At 38.1% G+C, this 23,118-nt stretch overlaps 1 protein-coding gene across 1 annotated transcript in view; it reads right to left on the minus strand.

The window, feature by feature from the left end:
• The window catches only part of LOC125240588 (UPF0676 protein C1494.01-like), a 65,030-nt gene that overhangs the window by 14,056 nt on the left and 27,856 nt on the right, over positions 1 to 23,118 (minus strand). Inside the window, exons 2-4 of the mRNA XM_048148539.1 lie at positions 12,224 to 12,339; positions 11,639 to 11,773; positions 9,574 to 9,724 (exon numbers count right to left, since the gene is read on the minus strand). Of these exons, the coding sequence (XP_048004496.1) occupies positions 9,574 to 9,724; positions 11,639 to 11,773; positions 12,224 to 12,339 (402 nt within the window). The remainder of the gene's footprint in view (positions 1 to 9,573; positions 9,725 to 11,638; positions 11,774 to 12,223; positions 12,340 to 23,118) is intronic.

Below are 23,118 nucleotides of genomic sequence, written 5' to 3' on the forward strand. Positions count from 1 at the left end.
CTTATAAAAATATGGACTTAGTATTTCCACAGAATATAATTATAATACAGATTCAAACTTTCACGATTTTTACACATATTTAAAATTGCAAACGGGACTTAATCGCGTATTTACTATGTTTTAAACACTAACCTCCGACGTTTCAAGGACGGCATTGTCCCCGTGGTCTCGGAGCAGACTGGTCTTCTTTGGACCACCAATTTTAAATATGAACATATAATAGTACGTATTTCTAACTAAAAAGTTCGTCAAACACGGTATGTCGATATTTCGACGTAGTATATCGATAACTTTTCACATCACTAGATTATCGACATTAGATGTCGAGTATTTCCCATCACTTTATTTCAGTGTACGTATATAAAAACTTAGCCCCGCCCCTAAATTTGGTGCGATAGGGACAACTGCAGCTCAGGCGCGAAATCCCGCGTAAAAACTGCAAAAATCGAGGTTCCGCTCTCGACTGTTTCCTCCTCCAAAACTTAACCAATCGTTACAAAATTTGGAAATCAGAATGACAAGGAAATTATCTGTGTCGGACCGTTTCGTTTTTTTGGATAATTGATCTCAGTTTTGAATACCACGCCTTTCTTTCTGGCAAATTCAATTAAGCCGTTTTGGCCAACTTTGAGAGGCTCTAATTCCTTTTAAAACAAAAATATCAAAAAAAGCAAAACGGTCCGACACAGATATTGATAATAAAAGTCTGTGTTGAAAAAACCATTGATCTAGCTTCAAAAACCAGAGAGGAAACAGGCGAGAGCGTTTGTATGGAGAAATGAGGGGTATCGTAGCGTCTTAAAGCACTGTGTCAATACGACAGGTTCTATAGTGGCCTAGGATTCTAATTGGTTGACTGTACATGTCTTGTACCGCCAAGTAGGTAGGAAACTAACTAAATGAAAACTAGATTATGTACTTGCATTTAACTGCAAACGGAAAGGATCGATTAAATAAATAATAAGACTAAGTTTAAGTTAAACATTGTATCGTATATCTAACATTTATAAACATTAAGCCAACGTGAGACTTCGCAAGGCAGTTAAATAACAACAAAAGCATTATAAAAACAGAAGACTCGAGATTGAGCAACAGCGATGACGATATCCAAGTAGGTATGTTAGTGCGCGCGGTTGTTCCATGCGATCAACGCAGCGTTAAACGCACGCGATCCACGAAATGTGGGAAATACCTATAGGTACCTAATATAACGGCGCTCTAAGCTGATCGTCACATTTCATAAATTTCGTGTTGGAATGATGCTATAGCAAAAAACAACCGTGCACTTTATAATTTCATACGAATAGTTAGATGGAAATCTAAATAGCGGCGGCGAGACGAAATAATTTAAAATTGTGTTTTTATTAAGATCACTTTTATGTTTCTAGCATTAGTTCAACTAACCGGAAATTAATCAGCAGGTAGCTGCATAAACGGTTAATTCCTAATTGTTCGGATAATCTTGTAACAGGCTAGTAATCCTTAAGAGTCTTATTTAAGGACTGACTCAAGCTAGACCTGACTAGTGACTATGCCCGTGTCGAGATGTCCGACACCAATTTAAGAGGGGGTAGAGCAGGGAGAATTTTCAGAATCTGTCAAATTACCCCATTACACACACAAACACCCTTCACTCACACTACCTCAATTTACTGTGAAAGGTCAGTGACCCTTAATTTTTTTCAAGAGTGTTATTTTGAGTTTGTAGTCAACTACTGACCTCCTTTGAGAAATTAAAACTGTAAAAAAGGTAGCATACAAGAAGACAGAGAAAAAATACGCATCATCTAGCTTTCCTTCTCTGTTCATGTCTCATGTGACTTAAATTTACCTAAATACGTAGATAACGTTCCTTATTCAATTGATTGTTTATCTAGGTGTATTTCAAATTACTTTGCACTTCATTTTGCGTTACTTTTCTATACTTAGATTAAAAATCGTCAGCCTGCCTATCCCCGCAAACATTATTCAAAGACGTGTGTGAAGGGCTAAAGGCCGATACCTCCAGGCAGACAATTATGGTCGCGTGATAAATGATAAAACATCAGCCCTATCACACTATTTGTAAGTGCGATAGGGACGGCCCGATGTTATACCATTTATCGCGCGACCATGATTGCCCTGCCGGTCTTCGGAGGCCTGTGCTGTGCATTACGTATATGCGGGGTGTATTAAAGACTAACAGATAGGTACTTTATTATTTTTGGTCGTTAGGTTTTTTATCAATTTATCATTTATTTTGATACAAAAATAAAGTATGTGTATAAAATAAAAACCTAATGAATAGAGTACAGCTAGCAGCAGTCATGTCAGAGACACAAAGAAAGACAGGGAATATCGACGCATATCTTATCTTATCCAATACTGCCATCGCCATCTGCATCAGACTCATGATCTTACCCAATTTCCGAGTCCCTTCTCTTAATTTCAGTTCCTTGAGTTGAAAATGTTGAAACTCATACTTAGTATTAAATAAACCACAAATACATATAAAATCACAATATAATTTTAAATTATGGCTTAGGCCCTGTACCAGTTGCAGTCGCCACGTCTGTAAAGCCCCTTGTAGTTTCTTTTAAATGGCTAAATACTTAGATGTCATGTCATACACATCTGTGATGTAACTGAAAATTAAAAAACATCGCTCAGAGATAAGGTTCAAATTAGCATGGCAAAAAATACAGTGCAGTCAAAATACCATCAAAATACGAAAAAGCATATGTCAATGTCAATATCACTGCCGTATGCCGTATTTCAGGCCATAAGGGCTATTTTCTCAAATATGAAAAAATCTCAAAAGCAGAACTTTAAATAGTATTTTATGCAACAGGCGTTTAAAGGAGATCAAAAAAGACGAGTGGCGTGTCCTTGTTATTAAGACACCACGAGTATTTTTTGACTCAGTTAAACACCGTTGCATACAATACTTTTTCTACGACCATGCACTTAGTTTTTAATAGGTTTCTTGAATAACTTTCGTGAAATTCACACTGTTTCCTGTATTTTGACGCAAAGGTTTGCACTGTCAGCTCAGCTGCCCAAAGCCTTCCCGCGCACGCGCGCCGTATCGTTATAAGGCGTTGCCATGGTTACAGAGCCAAACAATGCGTTTTCAGTTTTTTCGATACTGCGCGCATGCGCGGAAAGCCGGCGGACACTGGCTTTGGGGAATAGACTTTTATGTAGGGTTTTAAAGATCTATGCACGACCCTGTAAATGACGAATAATAGTTCGGGAATAGAAAAAAGACTTTCTAGGAAAATTATTTTGAACTTGATAGGTAGAACAATTTTTAAAAGTTGTAAAAAAAAAAAAATCTGAACTAAGTTTGTAACTAATTATATGAAAAGCATTTTTTATCTTAGATTGCATATTTTATATGCATATTATCGTAACGAATTTTCTTTCAAATAAAAAGAGAATTATTAGAATAGGTTGACGGTGTCTACCGTAAACTGGGGTTACATTGACCAATTTGGGAATTTAAACTTCTCTAGCTTCTACATTTAATAGGTATTTTTACCCATTAAATGTAGGAGTTAGAGAAGTATAAATTCCAAAATTGGTCAACGTAAGGTAACTAAGGAAGAAAAAAAATGGGACCATCAACTTTTTTAGTCTTTTCCTGCTAAAAATCTAAAAAGGTAACAAAATAAGTGATATCAGGATTATTGTTTTCTGTCACGATGCCTGCACGTATGAATTCTTTTTAACCCAGTGGTTGACTGGTAGAGAATGCCTTAAGGCATTATGCCCACCATTTGTACTTATTCTTTTATGTGCAATAAGGAATAAATAAATAAATAAATAAAATAATGTACGCAGAAAAAAAACGATGTGATCAAACATAAACTGACATTGGGGTTACTTTGATACACTATATATTTTTTTTAATGATAATCGAAATTATGTCAAGAAAAGATAAAAAAAAATGGTTCGCAGTCAAATATTACAACTCTTTAACGCTATTTTGGGGTTACTTTGATCAAGAATAAAAATTAACATCTTCGAAAAACCAACTTTATTTGCAATTATTTCAATATTTATCACAAGAAGCGATCAAATTATCAGCCTCAACAAGTACCGTGACAAAATCAGACAATAATTAACTATGTGTCATTATGGTCAATGTTACCCCATGCAAGTGATCAAAGACACCCCACAGAGTAAATCATTAGTAGTAAATACCTAGTTTGACTTTATGATACAAAATTCAATACAATGGTATAGCTAAACACATTTCTGGCAACCTAATATTCACTGTGAACCTTTTACTTTAATACCCACTACGTTAGTTTAGAAGTTTATTTAAACATGAAAAACAAACTATGCTTATATTTTGACACGTTATCCGCACTGCCCACGACCATACTTACTTATTCACCGCGTCAGAGCACCATCTAACTATAAAGGTTGGTTAAGGGTTATCATAATATGTGTAGATTTCATTACCGACCACTCATAACATATTAAATCCTTATTTTTTGGTAAAATAAATATAATACGCTCGTGACAGGTCATATTTTGTTCGCAATCCGAAAGAGTCAACCCTTTTCCCTATTCACCCCCTTCCCGACCCTATTCACTCCAACGTTAGGGTGAGCGAAAATTACTAAATAAAACGACATATTTTCAAAGACAAACCGAAGTTCACACTGCCGGAAGATTTTTTGTGTAAAAAATTAGCATGGCACATATAAAAAAACTGCTATCGACGTTCAAAAGTCGGTTTTGGCCCTATTCACCATAAATTACGTTACTTATACCCGTTCCGACCCCATGAACCCAAAATCTTCAGAAAACGATGTACTATGTAGCCCAATTTTATTTGGTATTTTGGAGGTAACTAGTAAAAATAATTTAGTTTTACAATTGTGCGAAAATAGATTCTCATTTGGCCGGTTTTTTTAACCTGGCCTGGTGGCCTAGTGGTAATAACGTTAGCTGCGTAAGCTGAAGACCCGGGTTCGATTCCCGGCTCAGCCACCGTGGGCCTTGTCGTTTTTTCTTTCGTGTATGATATCTATTTCAATATATGTATGTATGTATGTGAACACTTTATTGTACATAAGACAAGTTAGGACATAAAAATACAGTATGTACAAAGGCGAACTTATCCCTATAAGGGATCTCTTCCAACCTTTGAGCGAATTGAAAATTTATTATTTATATAAACTTGAAAAAGAACAAATCAAAAATGATTCAATAAAATAATTTTATTTCTTCCCTAGTTGTATAGTTTCATACTTATGATGTTTATTTTAAAGTAATCCGTCTATATTATAGCAACCATGGGTGATTTTTGCGGACTTAAGTAGAAACGTGGAGGTAGACAGAAGTGTGATTAACATTTCTAAGTGTTAATTTCTTGTATCTAGTCTAACTACGAAGCAATACATTGACGTATAAATTGCGTCCATATACAGAGAGGTCATTCATAAAAATACCACTTTAGGTAAGTTATATATATTTTATACAATGTGACAAGCATTGACCACACATCCCAATTCACCCCTCTTCCGACCCTAATCAGCCCCTTCGTAAACCTATTCACCCCCTTTCCGACCCGATTCCCCCATTCCTGATCCCATTCACCCCTCAGGCCGCGGATATTTATTCATCCCGTAAAAATTCCCCAACACAGTTGCATCGCTTTCTTCATGAAAACCATTATAAAAATGAAAATATGTCTTATGATTTTCTGTTATACATAAACTTTAGAAGTGTATACACATTCAAAAGGATAATGAACGATTAAAATGAGTAAAAATCCAATAAATTTGAACGTCAACTTTGACAGACATGAAACTGTAAATAAAAATGTGTGGCTTGCACATTTTCGCTGTAATTTTAAATATGTAACATATTTTTTTTTTAGTAACATATTGTGTATTAAACTTTTCACTCAACAGATAACTGTTATTGGCCTAAGACTATGTAAAAATACCTATGTAAGTTGAATATTTACGGCTGTTGTCCTAAATACCAATAATAATAATAAAAAAAAACATAATATATTATTTTCCTACTTTGATTGCGGAAAATATAAGGAATATGTCAAGAAATATAATAACATTATATACCCCCGGAACCCTTTTCACCCCAAATTACGGTATTTATTAAATTGTCATTATGTAAAATGTCGGAAACTACGGAAGCCTACACTGACGCGCTCTTGGTCGATTTTTCTTCTTAATGCTATGTAAGAGATAATAAAAAATTACACCTCCCAATTTATAAAAAGTTTTTTTGCAAAAAAAAATATTTATTGCTCTCCGAGGCATTTCTAAAAACCCCTGACTCAAAATGGGGATACGACGTTTCATAACAGAGTTCCTATGATCACCTTTCTGCTCCATCATCAGATTAGCTCCATGATACCATAATATTGCATTGTCACTTGATTTACATAATTATAGTAGGGGGAAATTAGCTAAAATTACGGCATAATTAATGGAAGGTTTTTTTTAATTGAAATATGTACGTTATAGACCGAAGTTATTTTTCATCAACCCTCCCCACTCCTCTCCCTCTGCGTCACCCCTCTACCCTCCCTTAAAGTGCCGAAAATGCGGTTTTTCTCGATTTCTGGCAAAACTGTTGAAGATACAGAAAAGGCGCGTAGGAACGAAGTAATCCTTTATAAATTTACTACAAATCCTTCATTAACACTTTGGTTCTAGCACTTATAGTTTTCGCGTGATCCGTCACGAAAGTTGGTCCTTTGCTGCAATTTTCTTTAATGAATGTTAAGTTTTCGCCCCAAATGCTTACGAAATCGTCGAAATTTGTTTGATATGACTAAAATATTGTAACTCATGACTAAAATAAAACTAAGGGGAAAAATCACTATAATGGGTGGAATTTCCAATATGTGTTGGAATTCCAGTAACTATTTAAGACGTAATATTTTCACGGTAGTAGTCGCTAGGAGTACCATTGATCCATATAGTATATCGATAACTAGGGATGAGCTTTTGGTAGCTGTTGTTAGAGCCCTGGAGTATCAATCCAGAAGCCGTAAGTTCCACCCATGGTAGTGATTTTTCCCCCTGAAATTCATTTTCAGTTTATAATATTTTAGTAATATCAAACAGATTTCGTAAGCAATTTGGGAGAAAACTTAACATTCACTAAAGAAAATTTCAGCAAAGGACCAACTTTCGTGATGGATCACGCGAAAACTATAAGTGCTAGAACCAAAGTGTCAATGAATGATTTGTAGTAAATTTATTAAAGATTACTTTTTTCCTACACGCTTTTTCTGTATCTTCAACGGGTTTGTCAGAAATCGCGAAAAACCGAATTTTCGGCTATTTAAGGGGGGGAAGAGGGGTGACGCAGAGGGGGGAGGGATGGGGAGGATTGATGAAAAATAACTTCGGCCTATAATGTACATATCCCAATCAAAAAAAACCTTCCATTAATTATGCCAAAATTTTCATACATAACTTTCCAGAAGCAACGTACTAATACGTGTGCAAAATTTCAGCTCAATTGGAAACCGGAAAGTGGGTCAAATTTAGCTTCTACGTTTTGACTCAAACTAACATACCTACTAACAAGGCAAGTTGAATAAAAACTTGTACAGTCAACCAATTTGAATCCTAGGCCACTGTAGAACCTTTGCACAGTAAACGTCAATGTGACTTCTTATGGCAAATAGAACATGGTTTAAATAAGACAGGGTTCTAGAGTGGCCTAGGATTCAAATTGGTTGACCGTACCTATAAAGGCTTCTGATACTAAATTTGCAATAAGTTTACTTGTCATAATTTAAGAACAGATGAGACAGACATATCCAATGACACAAGTCTATACCGTTTTCGTGAACTGTCAAATCACCTCATACAATTTACGGCTGTAAGGCAACCAGGTAGGGTTTATTATTGCACTTTAATTACATATTAATGATTTCTAGCCCGTAAGATATATATTTGCTTTAACAATGGATAGATATTTATGCGGGTGAAAGTGTAATTTAGATTTTTATAAAGAATCAAATATTTTTAAGCGACCCGATCAGATATGTATGCGGATAAGGACCCTCCCACATCTACCGTCTTGCGATCGTAGCGTCGGGCCAACTGTATGGCTAAGCCGCGCTGACGCGGCGTCTTTTTCCATACAGTTGGCCCGACGCTATACGCTCGCGAGACGCTAGAAAGAGAGACGATGTTTTTGCCGGTCACGGAGCATCACAATTTTTTGCCGGGAACATGTCGTCATATACTTATGGCCCACTATAGAACATCAGATATTTTTACACGGCTGTTCATAGTCATTTATGCTGGTCACCAGCTGGTGTTCCATGAATATTTGGTCTAGTTGAGTGGAGAAGTGCCATTCAAAACAAGCGCTTTGTAAACAACGATGTATTTAGGTGATTTATAATTATTATTGTTTTCAACTTACGGTTACGTGTTCGCGGTATGCACAGAGTAAATCTTTAATGAAATTGAGTCATTTTTTTATATACACAATTAAATTTGAACTAGAAGCACTATACCTATACCCGCTCGCATTCCCTTTTTTCTATTCTAAGTAAGAATCGATTAATACGTATCTGAATATGTATGAATAAATTAAATTGTAATTGTTTACATACAGCCTGTGAAGTTTGGTTGACAAAATTTGACGTAGGTACTGTCATATATATTTTTAAAATGACGTACTGTTAATACCAGCGTAATGAAAATGTATTCCAATGAGTAAAACAAAACATGAAACTTTTTTCAATTTAACCGAACTAGAATGAAATCATTTATACTCATTCGGTTGTGTTCGTTATTTTCTTTAATAATGTGATATATTTTTATTTATTTTTTATGCACAAGCCATGCATCTTTAAATTTTAAATGAGATTGGATCTCCACCTGACATATTTGATTTACCCTATTTATTTTGAGCACAGTTTTACACTGGTATGGTTTTTCGTGTACGTACACTATTTTCTGTCAAAATATTTGTCAAATTTAATTGTCAACGCGGAGCGACCGGCGACACGTCTGCCTCCGATGAGCCGCTCACGGCATCTAATCGAAAGGAGAATTCTGACAGCAACGGCGAATGTATGGAAATTTTACGATAGTTTAAATTTAAGGTAAAATTTCTTTGTTGCCTTTGAGAGGAAAAATATAAAAAACCTCAAAACTTCTAGTCCATTTATCTGGCTTTTAGAATCACTTAATGTTATAACTAAAGTATTGAATTTTTTTAACAAAGTTTACTAAACGGCGACATACGTTTTTCTCATTTTAGGTCAACTTTGCGTGGGTTTATTTATTATACCTTTAATAATTAGAGATTCTGAATAGTCAAAAGTTGTAGACACACTCTTTAAGATAATAACTCCATTTATTTTATTTCATTTAATTTAGAAATGTGAGCAGCATTTGTTAAACGCCGAATGCACTTTTCGAGGATTTCGTACGACCCCCTCTTAATTTTCACGTGACAGCTGATCGTTGCTTACGTACTTTCCAGATAAAAATCTCTGGCGCAGTCTAGCGAAAGTTGTTCTTTTATGAGACATAGTCCAATCGCTGGGACCTCTAGTTAAGAAATATTTACCAAACGCGTAAGCGAGTGCCTGCAGCAGAACGCGGGACAGGTTGGTGAGGTCCTGCGCCAGCGGCACGGCGTGCTTCGTGAACTCGGGGATCTCCTGGGCCGGCATCGAGGATGCCGAGAGCGTCGTGATGTTGAACAGGTGACGCAACTCCTGGGAACAACAGTAAGTGTTTGTTGAGCGATGTTTCAAGGGGTACGTGGTCGTTATGTATCGTGGTCAGCATAGGCTGCAGAACAGGGCCATTAGGAATACCTATCCGCGCTTCCAGTGAAGCTTAGGATCGCAATACTTCGAATGTCGCATATCTCAACCGTTGCCCTGAAAGTTTGTCAGCATCTTCGATAAAACGAGTAAAATGGCGAATTTATCACAACGTCTAATCAAAGGTTTCGTTTAAGTACCACAAGAGCAAGATTTGTTTGTATCTTTAGTTTACGATTATCCTGTCTAAGCGGTAAAACGACACATAACTTAAATATAATTTAATTGTTTATTTTTCATTTAATAGTTTTTAATGTTCCGTATGAAACATTGTTCTCATAATACTTATAGAATCAATTCAGTCTTGCAAATCGGTTATTTTTAAGTTTTCAAAATGGCGGCACAGTGGGATTCCTGATTCCTGATACCTACTTACCTACAGCTCACATACTTAGCCATAATATGCCTAACATCCTTCAAACGATAAGGTAAGTACACTCGCGCTCATCATTTTCCTCTTCGTCGAACCTGTTTATCGTTGCCTGTTTCGGACTTTGACTTGCGGAAATGTTTCCTAACCCTTGAGGTTGAGTAGACACCTTATAGAGTACATCGACGATTTTTCTACGCTTAACTAGGCACATACAGTTAGTGTTTTCAGAGTCTTGGTAAGCACTAATATATGTATATTATCATAATGTCTGAAATAAGGTAATTATCGAATTTGGTCGTCTAGTCAGGCAACAGATTCGCGAACAGCCACCATCACCTTAGCCAGTCTCGCTATTTCTCGCAGTGAATCATTAAAAGCACCATCACTCGTAGTTTAATATCATTTCAATAAGTGTTGTGTATCGGAGAGCGCCAGGATCATCGGTGGAGAGAACGTCGAAGGTCTAAGTTGAAAGCTCGAAGGTAACGGTTTTACGCTTCCTCTAGCTTGCGACAAGGAGCTGAAATCACCGCCAGCGGGCCTACAGCGCGACCAACGACTCAGTCCTCACATTCCCGGACTGTAAGGTAAACTTCGCTTACACTTATTTCACACTTAGTCGTCTAACATCACATTTATCATCTTCACTCCATACCAACTTCCTTGCTGACTCGGCTCTAAATTCCACTCTATCGTTTTCCCCTTTTCGCCCCCATACAGTCCATTAATTGTCGAACATTTTGGTCCGTAGACAAGAGCACAATATCGTTGACACACCATGGCGTACGATACGCAACTGTCTGTATCGCAACAATACGGAAGAGCTATAGAGAGAGAAAACTACGAACGCTACGCATGCAGCGGGAACAATTGTACTCTTGATTACGCACCCTGCGCTATGAAAAATGACGACGCTATTGCGCTAACGTTGCGTCGAGCAGCAGACAAAGAGTTGACTAGACACCGACGCTAGAAAGACTGAGCTGACTGAGAGCTGTAAATAGTTGGTTGGCTGGGTTGCGGGTGCGGGTGTATAATCTTACGCCGAAATTGTCCAAATATTTTGCGGGGGGCCTGTAGTCTTTGGTCCACTTTAAGCCACTGCCTGTCGCGAACGCTGCGTTCATTAGCTATAAATTTGACTATCCTAATATGTTTGCGAGACGGTAGACTGACACCTCGCACAATGGCTATCAAATATATGAAAGAGGCGCGTTCCTACGCACACAGTCTAAGCTCCTATAGGCGAACGCGTACCATGCTTGTATGAGTGAGGTAAGACAGGTCGAGTGGTCGCGTTCTTTACAGGCGGTGTGAGGTAAGCGAGAGCTGGTGGGCGGCACTTTTAGCGGGAAGCAGGACTGGCTATATATAATACTGTGTATTATACTGTGCTAGTGTGTTGTTATGTTCAAAGAATTGATATTTACCGTCATGGTGGTGTCAAACTGCTCGGTCCCCGGGCGCACGTACCCGTGGTTGTTGGCCGGGTTGCGTAGGTATTGCGCCTGACATCCCTCCGGCAACGCGCAGAAGTTGTCCAAGTCAGCATACACTGCTTTTAACTGTAAAGGGATTGATACATTTCAATGCATATTCGCATGCGCTCTTAGTAAGTAAATAAATGTTGTCAGGCTAAACAGGCGTAAAATTACTACTTCGAAAAGTGAGAGGCACAGCACAGCGGTCAGCATAGATCTAGAGCAGTGCCCAATTGGGGAACTACCTCCATCACCTTCCAGTAAACCTCAAACAAATAACACTAAAACCCTACTTAATGTTCCTGCTAGTGCGTAATGTTAGTATTGTTAATGTTGACAGAGGTCAACGAGGGTGCGATGCGTTTGAAGCCCTGCTCAAGAGCGCGCATGAAATACCTCTGGTGTTAGGTATGTACCTACCTATACGCGGAAATAGGCCACAGAGACTGCTCTTTAGGTTATTATCAGGGGGGCCGTATGTTTGTCACCGACGTAGTACAAAACAAAAGAGTACGAATATAGTATCAAATATACCTTCTCCTCGGCAATGCCATGGTTGACCAGCATCGCCATTCCCTTGCTGCTGAGGGCGGTGAACAGCTGTTGCCCGATGCGGCGCACCACTGACTTCATGGGACACACATCCGTACCTGGAACAAGGTACGACACAATATTGAGCAAGTGTTCCAATACCGATTTAGAACTTAGTTATAAATTCCAATTTGTCTTAAATAACTATAAAAAAAACTCCTGTGAGACTCGAACATATTCAATACATATATTTTAAGTGCAGGCGGGGTCTTACTCTTAAGATCCTCGAAAACCGAACGAAACATTTTGAGCGTTCTTCGACTTAATAACTTAGCGATTTACTGCTTGAAGTATTTCTGATGTACATTTGTGTAATTTTCAAGCAGAAAGTCCCACTTTATCGCTTAAAGACTCTTTCACAAGTTATTCGTATAAAATACAAGCAAACCTCGTCCTTATGTACTATATGTACATTATAACGACGTCCTGCCAAAGAGGCTATCTAACGACGATCATATTATTATTATCTGTACGACTATGACCTAGTGTAAATAGCTGTACCGTGCAAACTGACCTTTGTTAGGCTATCCGCAGATGCTAAACTTTAGCGTGCTGGCAAGGTCTTTCCGTTTACACATCTATTAAAATGCCTACGCTAACTTTAAACAAAAGAGCCTAAGAACGCGTGTTGTTCTTCGTCGATACTGCATAACATGGCGATGCATATTTTTAACTAAGTATGTATTTAGCAGAGAATCCGGCAGTAGAACGTAAATTCAAAGTATTCAAACCACTGACCATTATGTATTACTTTGTAAGGATGCAGTATACGACCGCCAAAAATTGTGTAGCGAGAACACCGCTATGCACTGATGTGAACGTTCTATGCGACCAATACCGAGCGTAACTCATAACATGAAACAAAAATGGTAACGAGATTTTTTTTTTCCGTAATTGATTTAAACGGTTATGACCCGGGATGATGTTTCCCACATATTTCAGTGTGGTGACTTTTGTTGATTGCACAAGCCCGCATGAACTTGTACAAGTAAACCAGCCTTTGCTGTCCGTGACACCATTCCGATGGAACACCTTGTCGAATAAGAGTTTGGTATTTTTATTTATATTTAACATGGAGACAAGTCGAACTCATTACGATATCAAAATGAAAGATTTGTGTAGAACAAGTGAAGTAGAGTGAAGTGAATAGTGACATCTTCTCGAGTTCCTTAAGTTTAGTTCCACTTCACACAATAATCATCATCATAGCGGTTGCTAGAGATCAACTTTGGCAGCTGTCGGCAACAGAGGCAGCTTATTCAGGAAGATCGTATAAGTATGTTTTTTGCTGCAGACGTACCCCCTTATTCATAAACGTGCACTAAAGTTATCAAGCCGATAAAGTTCGTTTGTCCCTTTCTATCACCCCAATACGTCGGAAAGGGACAAATGAACATTATCGGTTTGATAACTTTAGTGAACGTTTATGAATAAGGGGGGTAGTATATAAAATTGGTTATCTAGTAGCCACACCAATGTAGTCGATTGTACTTGTCCACCTCGTTTTGTATTTACAAGCTGTAATTATAGTTAATAAAAATAATGAAACACATAAATACATACACACAAACATACTTTAGGGCGGCCGAAGTACCTAAGTTTCTAATACATAGTTAAAACGCTAAAGTTTGCGGAATGGGGTCCGTAGCCGAATGACACAAACGCTCACGAAACGAAACGCTAGTAGATATCTATCTCTATCGCTCTTGCGTATTGGCGCGACAGAGCCAGACTACCTTTCGCGGCGTTTCGTTTTCGTTTCGCGTCGGAGAAATGCCATTCGGCTACGGGGCCTGTAGGCCTAGCACATGATGGCCGCGGGAGTATGTCGCCGCGAGATAGATCACACGTCTTCTTCTAACTGTATTAATGACATAAGGACGGGTAGTCTATCTCGCGGCGACATACTCTCGCGGCCATCATGTGCTAGGCCTACTGGACCGCTCCAAAACACCTGAAAGCGACTGTTCTTGTAAGTATGAAACAGAAAACCATTTGTGAATGTAACCAACACGAAATTCATTCATTTAGTTTGTGTAATACAAACGTATCGCTTTGTTGTCTGCATATCACGCTTGCTTAAACGTAATATTTTGAAACATTTTAGTAACAAAAATACTTGACGTATGAAACAGTGATTGAGTTACGATTAGATTGGAAACTCGCCTATCGCTAATATCAGTCACGTGCAAAAATAACTGATTGCTGTGAAAGTTTGAAGCCGTTGAAGCCCCACAGAATAGAGCCGAGCCGAGCAGAGCCAATTTCACCCGCGGAAAAGGTCCAGTGTAGTAAGTACCACTGCCTATAGGTACTGATAGAATGTAGACTCTCAGAAAAACCTTAGCAAGCTAATTTCGCATATCAGCCATTTTCAGTTACACTAGCGTCAGTTAATAAGGGTCTAAAGTTGAGTTGAGTCAGTTGAGCAGTACCGTCAACCGGGGGTGGCTTTAGGAAACTTTGATGTGTTTAAACGGCTTTAAAATTAACATTTTTCATTATTTACTGAAACTGTTCATGTAACTAGTTATATCAATAAATATTCTTGTAAATTTACCATAGAAAATCGCGAATATACTTACAGTATGACTTTAAAACTAAATTTTCAAAGTCGCCCCTGAGTTTTAAAGCCACCCCGGTTGACTGTACCTATGTGGGCCTGTCAGTTAAAAGCAAAAAGTGACAGTGCCGAATAACTGACAAACCGTTATTATCTGGCGAACTGATAGCCAGTGGGCCCCATTTACTTGGATAAATCTATCAGCGTGCGTAGCCGAATGCACAAACGCTCACGAAACGAGCGCTCGTATATATCTATCGCTCTTGCGTATTGGCACAGAGCCAGTCTCTTTCCCGTCGTTTTGTTTTCGATTCGCGTCGTAGAAATGTCATTCGGCTACGGGGCCAGTTGTGGTGATAAGAAGAAGTAATAGTAGATATTTGAAGTGTTGAGGGATTCACCCAAGTTTGTACTCAACTTACTTTGACTACACAATGCCAGTACTGATTGATGTCACGCGGTCCTTGGAAGCAGAGAGATAATGAATTGCAAGAGCAACATCCGTGGAGTCAACTCAACATGACATGTCGCGCCGCATTCCACAATCCACATGTGAGGCTCCTTACATGTGAGCACCTACTTACATTTGTACGATTGCGAAATCGTTAAGAAATAAGGTTGAATGTGGGATATCAATGAGTGATTTCTGTGAAAGTCGGTTATCAACGCCCGTCGTGTATCATTTGTGCAGATTAGCTGTGTTTCTAAAAACTCCCGCTTGGCGCGCTGGTCAAAATCCCATACAAAAGTAAGCTTATCTACAGATTTAGTGCGAATCGTTTTTCCTTTGTATTTTCACGGAAATTCGCGAATGTGTCATGCTATGTCAGTGAGTCTCAGTAGAAGTACTAATGTTGACGGAACTAGTACGGTATGACAATTACGAACGTTTCCGAGAAAATACGATGGAAAACTATTATGCACTACTTACATCTGTACCGCATTGTTGACGTCTCGTTTTCGACTGAAATTTACAGTAGGTAAGTATAATAAAGAGTACTATCGTACAGTATGGCCACTCCCGCTTCCCGCTGAAAGTGCCGCCCACCCCCTCTCGGTTACCTCACAGTTACCGCCTGTCAAAAACACGAACAGTCGACCTGTCATATCTCACTCAATACAAGCATAGTACGCGTTCGCCTACACGAGCTTAGACTGTGACTGTGCTAGGAACGCGCCTCTTTCATTTATATTTGATCGCCAGTGTCCGAGGTGTGATACATGTAATACTGGGCTGGGACAGACAAAGCCCTTACAAAAAAGCGTAATACCCCTGAAATGTATGGGCCTTTTAAGCTTAAAACTAGATGGCGCTGTTTCGCAGCCTGGAAGTGGCCAAAATCATATTTTCCCCAAATATTTTTGCGTTTCTATTTTTTATAAGAACAAATGACATGCTTTTACATTTTATTATCATGATATCACGTCAATCAATACACATTTTGAAAAAAATAAATAAATTTGTAGGCATCATCAGTGTAGTGTAGTAAGCGCTGGTAGCCTAGCGGTAAGTGCGTGCGACTTTCGTTCCGGAGGTCGCGGGTTCGAACCCCGGCTCACACCAATGAGTTTTTCGGAACTTATGTGCGAAATATCATTTGATATTTGCCAGTCGCTTTTCGGTGAAGGAAAACATCGTGAGGAAACCGGACTAATTCCAATAAGGCCTAATTACCCTTCGGGTTGGAAGGTCAGATGGCAGTCGCTTTCGTAAAAACTAGTGCCTACGCCAAATCTTGGGATTAGTTGTCAAAGCGGACCCCAGGCTCCGATGAGCCGTGGCAAATGCCGGGATAACGCAAGGAGGATGATGATCAGTGTAGTATAGTATTTAATAGATGGCGCAAAAAATGGAGGTACGATTCTTAGTATGAAGACTATGAAGATTGTAAATCCCATATACATCATAATTTAGGGATTGCAGTACCGGTACTGTTCTAAAGAACCGGGATTTTCGGTACCGAAGCAACATGGAACCGGGATTTCCCGGGATTTTCGGTACTTTCGGGACTGGTCAAATTTTTTCGCTTTTTCAAATATATCAACATAATTTTTGTCATTTTTCATCTTTTATTGATATATTACCATAACCGAACCGCACCAGCTTCGCTCGGCGTATTGTTTTATCTGCCTTTTTTATTTCATAGTCATTTTCATAGTGAGATTATACCGTGCAACAACAACAAAAAATCGTGAAGAATTCTGCAACCTACTACTACTTCTATCTGGCTGCCATAGGTACCAATGGTTAACGTTGCAATACATTGCTCCGATTAAGCGATCTGCCATTACTGGGAGATGTTTAATCGCTTAGTAAAATAAATAAGACAAATACTATTAAAGAAATATAATAATTTATTATCGACCGGCAGTAAAACCTTACAAAATTCCCCAAACATGTTATTTGAATCAAAGAATATAAACTCCAGGAAACAAAACATTTAAGATGGTGCACTTTTTTTGCTAGTCAGAGGGATCGATCTCGAGAAAAATTCTATGGAATACCGTAAGATCACAATATATCTAAACAACTATTTAAAAGTTAAGCATGTTTATAGCAGTTATCATTGAAAGTTAGACATAAGCCATTGCCGATTTTTTTCTAGACCTACATTTATGTATCAGAGCGACAGTTCCACCATACATTATATTGTTATAAGTCGATCGGTACGTACGGGTAGGGTTTTCGATTGAAGCTCTTAGCAGCGTGATTTTCACCGACTTTTAGCACATATGTCATGTTTTAATAATTAATTTATAATAAGAAAACCTTAAACATTCCTCAAGACATATGTAGGTGATTACCCTCTATTCATACATAGGTGAAAAACGCATAAATATCCGTTTGGTAGTTTTTGAGTCTATCACAAAATTCGCGAACACGGTTTTATAACATGCAGAGAAATGAGTCAAATGAGATTGAGAGAGAAAACATAAATACCCAACTTAATATAACAAACCTTCACCAAAAATACAAAACTCGACTACTGAACTGGCTAGTGGGGCTAGCTAGGGTATCGCGGTGGCTACGGCTGCCAGGCTGCCACTGCCACACGCTATTTAATAGTGATTAAGCGCGTGTACTGTACCTACGCCTATTTTTTAACTGTTTAAATAATATAAACAGAAATAAATAAATTTTGTAGCAAAAAATGTCACTAAAAAATATTTCCCGAAAGTACCGAAAGTACCGGGATTTTTCAAGTTGATTTCCCGGTTCTTTGCTTGGCCGGGAGCAAAAAATCCCGGGGAATTCCCGGTACTTTCGGTACCGGTATTTCCCAAAGTTGGAGCAAACCCTTTATAGTTTCGCCATGTCTGTCTGTCCGTCCGTCCGCGGATAATCTCAGTAACCGTTAGCACTAGAAAGCTGAAATTTGGTACCAATATGTATATCAATCACGCCAACAAAGTGCAAAAATAAAAAATGGAAAAACATGTTTTTTAGGGTACCCCCTACATGTAAAGTGGGGGCTGATATTTTTTTTCATTCTAACCCCAACGTGTGATATATTGTTGGATAGGTATTTCAAAATTAATAAGGGTTTACTTAGATCGTTTTTTTGATAATATTAATATTTTCGGAAATAATCGCTCCTAAAGGAAAAAAAAGTGCGTCCCCCCCCCCTTTCTTTTGAACCATATGTTTAAAAAATATGAAAAAAATCACAAATGTAGAACTTTATAAAGACTTTCTAGGAAAATTATTTTGAACTTGATAGGTTGAGTAGTTTTTGAGAAAAATACGGAAAACTACGGAACCCTACACTGAGCGTGGCCCGACACGCTCTTGGCCGGTTTTTCTTGTTGTTTTCTGATACGGCAGTGTAGGTTTTTAATATTTCTCTTTTTTTTACTTCTAACTACTCACATAAACTAAGAGTCCACTGTCAGTAAACTTAGATAACTGTTCTATGTAACCTGATATCTTCACTGGAATGCGTAGTAGACAATTTTTATCTTTGTGTTGGTTTGTAATCAACTAATCAATCAAGATAAAAATGTAAATAAAATTTGAATTTATCTAGGAACTGTAGGTATTTAAGTAGTTATTGTAATTTAAATATAAGTGGTTATATTCAGTTTTATAATGATCCGTTATATATGAGTCAATTTCAAGCCCTTGACATCGTTAGAAGTAGCAATCGATTATTTAGTCGGTCCCTGTGCTGGTATTTGTATCGTGCGCTGAATGTACATTGTACAGTCAACCAATTTGAATCTAGAACTTTTCAATAGTGAACGTCAAAGTGACCTGTATGGCCAATACTGTAAGGTGTTAGTGCGTTTTCACATTATCCGATCTCCCATACATTACAGGCGCCATCTTGGATTTTCTCTATTGAAATCCTTCCGACATCCGATATCGGATCGGATAGTGTGAAAACGGACTTAATATGACTGGATTCTAGTCTAGAGTGGCCTAGGATTCAAATAAGTCGACCGACCCGACCGTACGGTTTCCACCATTTTGTTGTTAGAACATCAGCAAATGACTGATTTAAACTTTCACGATTATTACACATAATTATTTTTAAAATCGGGACTTATCGCGTATGACTACGTATTAAACTGGCCTCCAACGTTTCAGGGACGGCGTTGTCCCCGTTGTCTCGGAGAAGACCCGAAGACTCGGGCTGAAGCTTCTCCGAGGCCACGGGTTTAAAGTTAAGTCCCGATTTTAAAAATAATTATCAGCAAATGATTCAACACATACACATATTTTAAAAATATTGGAGATAAATTTATACACTGCTAAGTCTGCTAAGGAAGTCGTTGTAGTAGAGTGGCTAAGCATACCTACTCGTACTCAATGCTCATATTACCGTACCTATAATAGTGAATCATGGTGATTCTGATGAATTCGCAATAGTGTGTTTTATTTAAGCGTGTGTAAATTATGTTTTTCTACACCCGAACTGTTATTCGTCATTTACAGGGTCGTGCTGCAGGGATATTTAAAACCCTACATAAAAGTCTATTCCCCAAAGCCAGCGTCCGCCGGCTTTCCGCGCATGCGCGCAGTATCGAAAAAACTGAAAGCGCATTGTTTGGCTCTGTAGCCATGGCAACGCATTGTTATAACGATACTGCGCGTGTGCGCGGGAAGGCTTTGGGCAGCTGAGCTAATAATACAGAAAATACAGGAAACAGTGTGAATTTCACGAAAGTTATTCAAGACAAGAAAACTTTTAAAAAGTAAGTGCATGGTCGTAGAAAAAGTATTGTATGCAACGGTGTTTAACTGAGTCAAAAAATACTCGTGGCGTCTTAGGCCGATAGTCCACTATCATATGTTTGTCATAGAAATATGATCATAGGCAACATGCCGTCCTTTTTCTTCACGTTGGAGAAAAAGGGAGGCATACAGACCTAGGTCTATGATCATATTTCTATGATAAACATATGATAGTGGACTATCGGCCTTAATACTTTTCGGCTTCGCCTCAAATTGTTACCCACGCCACTCGTCTTTTTAATACTATATTTCTGCTTATGATAATTACTAGCACGGAGCATATATAATTATATATATATATTTTTTATTTTTTCCTCCTTGCGTTATCCCGGCATTTTGCCGCGGCTCATGGGAGCCTGGGGTCCGCTTTGACAACTAATATATATATATATATATATATAATATAATATGTAGGTATACATAAAGCAGCGTTAAGCGTTCTTCTATTTTCTTTATTGCTAAACTGCTATCCTCATTTATTTTTATTTTCTGTTTTTTGTAGAAGCGAGAGAATTAAAGTACCATGCAATGCAACTTATTAACTTTGAGATATTATTAGTAAATTAGTTGCTTAACCTGCATACGTCAGTTAAAAGTGTCAAAACCAAGGCGGTTTACAATTTAGGTTAGCAGAACGATCTCGCTCGGTCTGACTCACCCACCTTCATTTCGATATTCGATATAATTTCCACAAAAGTTTAATAATAAATACGACTGAATTCTTTTAATGACTACAGTTATCGATTGCTATTGTATTTTAGTGGTAGTGGCTATTAAGTAAACTTCTTATACCTTGTTTGATAGAAGACTTCATAAAATGGAATGTTGCTATAGGATCTTAAATTCTAGACTAACTTCAAAACGTTCCTTTTAGGGCTGCGTTCTTCACTTTTGATTCTCTTGCACGGGCACGGAACCCTAAAATAACAAAGGGATTTTGCGAGACTTAGTCACTAGTCAGGCAGGCCTAAGTTCAGGCAGTCCAGCTGGAATCGTTCGATTTTTGCAGACTCTTCATAAGCCTTAATAGTGCCTGACTCGTGTTTTCAGATATCTAAGACGAAGCCTTGTAAGATAGTGCAATGTGAATCTGAATCCGTATCTCGATCTCGTCTTAAAAGGATAATGCGTAGTAGTGTCCGATTGCGTCGTGACAATCGGCCAGATTCAAACTTTAAGATACGCCAAAATTAGCTCTAGATTATCTATTTAGCGGATATTCCCGTGTCAGGTATATTACATATTATTGAAATTATATCTACATAGAGCAATTTTGAAGTTAAAATCGCATGACAATTTGTTTTCTAGGTATAAACTGTTCTAAGCAGCTCATAGAGCCTGGGGTCCGCTGTGACAATTGATCCTATCCCGTGCAGGATTGAGCTACATTACGCTGTTTTTCGTGAATAGAAATTATATTTTACGAAACACGGCTTATATGCAGAAAACATTGTAAATTGACCTACCTGTCACCTGCAATAATACGTTATAGATTAACCCCTCTAATCATAAACGTACTCTAAAGTTATCAAGCCGATAAAGTTCGTTTGTCCCTTTCCAACGTATTGGTGTGATAGAAAGGGATAAACTAACTTCGGCTTGATAACTTTAGAGTATGTTTATGATTAAGGGGGTTATTCGGTTACATATTATTGCAGGTGACAGGCGCAAAAATATCTGACACGATCTTAACATTTGTACAGAGCTATCGTCGCTAGCGTCGCACATTATTGCGGCCTTCGAAGTGTAATACGCTTATTGCAGGTGACTGTACCCATAAATAACTTAATGCGTAAGCGCAATGTTCTGCATGTGCATAAGTATTATGTAACGATTACATAGAATTCATTAGAATTCTGCTTAGTAGCAGAGTTATGCGACAGGTCGACGTGGCCCAATTATTAAATGCGATCCGAGAAATAATATTTATCGCGATACGAGACGGTGACGCAAGCAAAATGTTTTAAACAAAGAATTGATGTAAATATGTGTGTGTGTTAGCTCACAGCAGCGGACTGTGACGACGGCGAAGGTCGAATGGTAAGATCATCATCCAGTCGTCAAGTGCTGATTTTTTGCCCCCCGCCATTAATAACATAAATAATGCAATGAGCGCTACCTACTTCATCATACTTGTCATTTCTATAATTTTACTTCGTAATTAATATACATACTTATATGTATTTCTGACATAAGTGTATTACCTACTCATATCGTATATTTATTTATAGACCTTACCTACTCGTAGAATACGTGGAAAATCTTGTTATCTATGTAGGGAGTGCTGCGAAGTTGCATGGAGAAAATTAGGAAATGAATGAATGAATTGATAAATTCGCCATGTATTTTTGTAGATGAATGTACATATGTGTGTCATAGTCATAGCTGTATTCCCAAAAGTGGCAGATAGAGCACATGAGACTGCTTTTAGTTCCCGAAGAGCATGAAAGAATGCGAAGTTGAGATATTTATTATATTTGCAACTGTTACCAGTTCATCGCCCACTCCACAACTGAACCCATATGCCACAGTCGACTTCTACGACACCGCGGGAGAAAAGTGACTGGTAAAATTCTTTCCCCTCACTATAGCGAGGAAAATTCATACTTCCACTGTTCCACAGGTGGTAAATCATCTTCATTATTAGATTCACCCACTATTATCAATTTTAAAGCGGTAATTTTGACTAATATTCAATGTCAAATTACTTTATCCACTAGTGGATGAAATGCGTTTTTACCCGCTGGCATTAAAGGATGAAACACGTGTTTCCGAGCTAGTGAGGAGAAAGATTCACCACGCAGTCACAAAGTCTTGTTTTAATTTCAACACTTCGGCTGCTGAGTAAGTACTTCTTATAATGTAAATATCCGCCAATAAGCCGCATCACATTTCAACACTAGGCACTTAGAAGTCTTAGAACTCGCGAGTAAACTAAACGAGTTTCATGGAATTCTTACTGCAAAAAAATACGCTGACAATAAATAATACATTCATTAACTAACAAGTGCGATAATATAGTGCCATATGCACTGA

The sequence above is a fragment of the Leguminivora glycinivorella genome, chromosome Z, assembly GCF_023078275.1.
Source record: "Leguminivora glycinivorella isolate SPB_JAAS2020 chromosome Z, LegGlyc_1.1, whole genome shotgun sequence".
In the NCBI taxonomy this organism is placed as follows: Eukaryota; Metazoa; Arthropoda; class Insecta; order Lepidoptera; family Tortricidae; genus Leguminivora; species Leguminivora glycinivorella.